The sequence below is a fragment of the Leucopleurus acutus genome (genome assembly GCF_964270905.1).
Source record: "Leucopleurus acutus genome assembly, chromosome: 11".
NCBI classification, from domain to species: domain Eukaryota; kingdom Metazoa; phylum Chordata; class Mammalia; order Artiodactyla; family Delphinidae; genus Leucopleurus; species Leucopleurus acutus.
In genome coordinates this window covers 40,537,683-40,543,223 of record NC_139152.1, presented here as the reverse complement: position 1 = coordinate 40,543,223, position 5,541 = coordinate 40,537,683, and the positions used below count along the sequence as shown (strand labels likewise).

At 59.0% G+C, this 5,541-nt stretch overlaps 1 protein-coding gene across 2 annotated transcripts; it reads right to left on the bottom strand.

The window, feature by feature from the left end:
• Positions 1 to 2,134: 2,134 nt before the first annotated feature.
• On the bottom strand, positions 2,135 to 5,264 carry PRPH (peripherin; the record flags this gene model as incomplete). 2 transcript variants are annotated; one of them, XM_082850122.1, is made up of 9 exons in its annotated part: positions 2,135 to 2,203; positions 2,458 to 2,537; positions 2,785 to 2,834; positions 2,940 to 3,160; positions 3,251 to 3,376; positions 3,478 to 3,645; positions 4,017 to 4,112; positions 4,280 to 4,340; positions 4,714 to 5,264. In XM_082850122.1, the coding sequence occupies 9 exons, from the start codon at positions 5,253 to 5,255 to the stop codon at positions 2,135 to 2,137; spliced, it is 1,413 nt and encodes a 470-aa protein (XP_082706248.1). The 2 variants fall into 2 exon arrangements, with proteins under 2 accessions (XP_082706248.1, XP_082706247.1); XM_082850121.1 differs by having other exon boundaries at positions 2,135 to 2,200; positions 4,714 to 5,255.
• Between the last annotated feature and the right edge of the window lie 277 nt (positions 5,265 to 5,541).

Genomic DNA, 5,541 nt, shown 5'->3' with positions numbered 1-5,541 from the left:
ACCATCTCTTGCATGTTTCACTGCACAGTCTCTGAACTGGTCCTCCTTCTCCTTCCACCTGTGTCTGAACACCACAGCCAGAGTGACCTTTCTAAGATGCAGATCTGAATACTTCACCCATTAAACCCTTTTCTTTCCCTTTTCCTTAGAATAAATTCTAAGTGCCTTCATATGTCCTATAAGGCCCTCGGTGACCTGGCCCTCATTGCATCTTTCCAACCTCAGTGCAATTCCTTCCTTTCTAGCCTTCATTCCAGCAACGTAGAACTCCTTTCACTTTCCAGACAGGCTTCCTCTTGTCTTCTGGCTGATGTATCTACCTAGAAAGTCCTCTTCCTCTCCCTGCTTCACCTGAGTAACTGCTGTTCATTCTCCAGCGCTCACTGTGATGGTGCCTCCTTTGGGAAGCCATCTCTACCCTAAGGCTGGGTTAGGTGTTCTTCTTCATGTTCCCACAACACCATCTCCTTATCCCAATCACGTCACTCGTCGCGAGGTTGGAATTGTATGCTTATTTATCTATGTCCCCCACCCAGACTGTGAGCTCCTTGAGAGCAGGGACTCGGGCTTACTCCCTACACCTAGCGCTATAATTGAGTGAAAAGGATCATTCTAAATTCAGAAGTAAATTTTGACTTCAAGGCAAGGGTAGGATGGAATGGAGTTGGAGGACAGTATGGAAATAGACATTTTCAAGCAAGGGGTGGGGTGGTGGCAGCAGAATCGATCTGCTGGCTAAGTGTGCTGAATAGGTTTAGGTGGGTGGCAGGGCCAGGCCAGGGGAAAAGACCACTGAGGCAGACAATGTAACCCAGGCAAGAGATGACGGTGGCGGGACTTCCCTGGTGGCGCAGTGGTTAACAATCCACCTGCCAATGCAGGGGACACGGGTTCGAGCCCTGGTCCGGGAAGATCCCACATGCCGGGGAGCAACTAAGCCTGTGCACCACAACTACTGAGCCTGCAGTCTAGAGCCCACAAGCCACAACTACTGAGCCCGTGTGCCACAACAAGGGAAGCCACCGCAATGAGAAGCCCGCGCACCGCAACGAAGAGTAGCCCCCGCTCGCCGCAACTAGAGAAAGCCTGCACGCAACAACGAAGACCCAACACAGCCAAAAATAAATAAACTTTTTTTTAAAAAAAGAGATGATGGTGGCCTGGACTAGGGTGGTGGCAGTGGAGACGGGGAGAACCAGACAGCCTTGCAAGAGTTATAAAGTAGAATTAACAGAATTGGGGGTGGGTGAAGAAAAGAAAGGAGTATAAGATGAGGTGAGTTCTAATTGGGGCCACGGAAGTCCTAGTGGTGACTTCATCTTAGGGCGGGGAATCCAGAAGGAAGAACGTGACTGCAGAAGGTGGAAAGCGAGGTAAGGGGCTCTGCTTCGGACATCTGGGGCTGCAGATGGGGCACAGAAGTTGAGAAGGAATGGACAGAGAGGTAGGAGGAAAACCAGAGGGGTAGACAGGAGTCATAGATGCTGAGATAGTGGGAGTCAGAAGAGAAATGACCTGAGGCAGGGGGAAAATACCGCTGAGCCTCCTTTGCATTGACGCTCCCATGACAGACACAAGTGCACTAGGGAGGGTCCCCCCGGCCCCGCCCCCATTTACTATTTTATGATGTTTTAAAAATCGAAGTATAATTCACTTACAATATTATATTAGTTTCAGGTGTATAACATAGTCATTCCATATTTTTATACATTACCAAATGATCACCACTGGAGAGGGTTCCCTTGATAGCAGTTTTATTTGATTTAAAAGTGAAACTCAGACCCTGACCCACCCACTAATCTTGGGGTCGTGGCAGGAGTAGACTCATCCTGGGGATGGTTGGCCTCTTACCAGGACAAGAAATGGGGGAACATATAGATTCTTACCAGGACAAGAAATGGGGGAACATATAGACTCTTACCAAGATAAGAAATGAGAAACATATGGATCATGTCTCTGTGGGCATGGAGAGGCCCAGCTGTGGTGCTGGGTAGGGTTTGGCCACAGCCAGGGAAGGGGTGACTGGAGCCATCTGGTGGACACATGCAGAGGGGGAGGAGACTAATTCGGGACGGGTGTTAGGATTGGGGCTTAGAGGTCCAGGGCAGGGTCAGGGAGCTCTGGACCAACAAGTTCAGTAGCTGTGAGTAGAAGACTTGTCCAGCTCACTGCGCTGCTCCTTGTGAGACTCTGTCACCACCTGCTGGGGGCCGAGGCACGTGAGGCGCACAAACCGTTCAGCACCACCCTCCTTCCAGCTCCTTTGTGGCACGGTGTCCCCCCTCCCTGGCATAACCAGTTGAGGCTCCAGTCTGACCATCCACTTCCATCTCCCTGTCTCACTCCCACCCCAAGAATCACTAACCCACAAACACCCTAAGATTACCTGCAGCCAGGCTGGGGCTCAGAAATACTACGAGAAATGATGGGGTCCTACGCTCAAGTGACCCACCTTACCTCCCCATCCCGGGTCTCAATGGTCTTGATCAGAACCATCTTCCGGCTGTGGCTCTCCTGGGGAGGCTCCACCTCAGGCACTGGAAAAAGCAAGATGAGAGGTGGAAGGGAGGAGGCTTGGGATTTCTCTTGTTTTAAGCCCTCACTCCGTCTGGGAGGTGAGGGAGGGGCGGGGAGGGGCAGAGCCTGAGGAGCGAAGGCGAGTGTAGACCAGGACTCAGAGTTCACGGAGAGAACCAATCCCTGAGCAGAGCCAGAGTAAGAGTCCAGTCAGGGCAGAAATAGACAAGGGGACAGACAGTTGGAAGTCAGACGTGAAAGACTCACCAGTCGTCTTTATACTTAAGGATGCAAAGGAATGGACTGGCACGGAGATCCTGGGGGCGAAGCACTCGGTCAGCTACTCCTGTGAGCCGCTGGCCTCCCCCCCACTCCTCCCCCGCAAGCCCTGACCAAACCCTATCCGACCCGCTGCCTCTCACCGGCTCTCCTCGCCCTCAAGTAGCTTCCGGTAGGTGGCGATCTCGATGTCCAGGGCCATCTTGACGTTGAGGAGCTCCTGGTACTCTCGCAGGTGTCGCGCCATCTCCTCCTTTAGCTGCCGCAGCTCCTCCTCGAGCCGTGCGGTGCCCGCCTGGTACCCGCCGGCTTCCAGGGCAAACTGCTCCTCCAGCTCCCGCAGCTGTCTGAGCAGCGCCTCGTTCTGGGGGTTGGGGGTGAAGAGGGGGCGTCAATGGGGGGAGCAGCCTTCATCCTCCACCCCCTGGGCGGGGGCGCGCAGCCTGGTACTCACCGTGCCGCGAAGCCCATCCACCTCGCACGTCAGGCTCTGGATCTGGCGTCGCGACTCGTTCATCTCCTGCTTGGCCTGGCGCAGGGCCTCGTGGTTCCGGTTGGCGGCGTCAGACAGGTCCGCGTACTGCGGCCAGGGGGGCAACCCGGACGTGAGTGGACCAGATGCGCCCTCCCCCCAGCTCTCCACGCTTCCAGGTCCTCCCAAACCCTCCCGTGCCCTGGCACCTTGGACTTGTACCACTCTTCTGCTTCCTGCAGGTTCTTCGCTGCGATGCTCTCGTACTGGGCACGGATGTCCCTCAGCGCCGCCGTCAGCTCGGGCTTCACGGTCGCCTCCACCTCGACCTGCTGCACCTGCTGGCTCTCCACGCTCATCTGCAGGTCTCTCAGCTCCTGCCGCCCAGGGCGAGAGGCCGAGTTCATCGCGCAGATCCCACGCGGGCCGCGCGGTTGGCGCACAGAAAAGAGAAGAAACACTTGAATGAACAGAAGGGGGCGCTAGGGAGTGCAGCGCGCTTGGTACTGCACGGCCCGCGCCACGCCCGTACTAAGCCTCTGGCCAGGTTATGGGGGTGCAGCTCCGCTGCTCGCCACCAGGCGGCGCAGGGGTGTGAGTCAAACCACCTGTAGAGGGGGTTGAGAGCCTGCGTCTACCCTACGAATCTCACTTCTCTTCCTCAGGTCCACTCGCCAGTCTCTTCCAGAGCTTGTACTCCAGCTCCAACGAGACCACCCCCAACCTCCTGACACCCGGGTCCACCCACCTCCTCGTGCAGCTTCTTGAGGAACTCAATCTCATCCATCAGAGACTCAATCTTGCGCTCTAGCTCCAGGCGGGACAGGGTGGCGTCGTCCACGTCCTTCACGGGGTGGCAGTAGGGGTTCGAGAGCAGGGAGGGGTTACTTAGGTCGACGAAGAGCCTGGCCCTCCCTGTCTGCCTCTGGAGGCTTCTGGTCGCCTCCCTTTGCCCACAGATGCCACCCTGGATACGCAGGCCCGGGGTAGGAATGGGGAGACCGAGCTCACCTTACGGAAAAGCACGAGGCTGTGCTCCGCATCCTCGCGCTTGCGAGTCTCCTCCTCCAGCCTGGTGGGAGGGGTGTGCAGAAGCTGAGCTCCGGGGTCACTGCCCAGCCGTAAGACCGCGACCCGCAGGATCTGGGTCAGAGGCTGCTACTGCCCAGGACTCTGAGGAGGGGCCTTCAGGCTGCCTGATGGACTTGCCCCATATTTCCCTTTAACCTGCTGGGAGCTGAGATGTGGCCCCTTTATACACAGGGGAGACATAGTAACTCCCCCTTCCTCCCCTCCCCAGAGACTCAGCAAAGTGGTAGACGGGGGTTGGGGGTGTTGCCCGCCGGCGAGGATGCTGCCTGCACACGCCCAGGTGGATAAGGCGGGCCACTCCCTCTGGCGGCCGCCTCGACGGCCGCCGCCCAGCCCCGGCCCTGTCCCCTGACCTCTGCTTGAGCGCCGCCAGGTCCTCCGCCAGCCCGTCGCGCTCCACCTGCACCCGGTCTCGCTCGCGGCCCAGCAGCTCTAGCTCCCTCCGCAGCTCGCGCAGCTCCTGCTGGCACAGCTGGTCGGCGCGCGCCGGCTCCTGGCCCCGGGCCTGGCTCAGCTCCCCGCGCAAGGCCGCGTTCTGCTGCTCCAGGAAGCGCACCTTCTCGATGAAGTTGGCGAAGCGGTCGTTGAGCTCCTGCAGCTCCTGCTTCTCGTTGCTGCGCGTGGCCAGGAACTCCTGGTTGAGGGCCTCGGCCATGGAGAAGTCGAGGCGCTCCGAGGGCAGGCGCAGGAGGGCGCCCGCGGCCGCCCGGGGACTGCGGAAGCTGCCTAGGCGCACGGAGGAGCCGGGGGACGCCGAGCCCAGCAGGCGGCTGCTCGAGAAGCGGGAGCTGGAAGAGTAGGAGAGGGCCCCCGGGGACAGCGAGGGCGGTGGCCCGAAGGTGCGGCGGTAGTAGGTGGAACTGACGCCGGACCGGAGGCCCGACGGGTGGCTCATGGCGGCCGAGGATGGGGAGTCACCGCTGACAGAGCTTGCCCGGGCGCTGGGAAGGAGCCGCAAACCGTTGCGAGGCGGCTTTATAGCCCTGCGGGCTCAGGGGGGGCATGGGCTGCTCCTCCCACTGGCCTGACGGTGGGGCTATGTGGGGAGGGGGACGCCCCACCCCTGCGGAGCTGCAGGAGCGCCGCACCCTCCCTCCCTGGTTGCCGGCGCCCTGCCTACTTGATTCCCCCAGTTCGTGGTGGGGAAGGAGACAGGGATGGCCACCACAGGCCACAGGGAG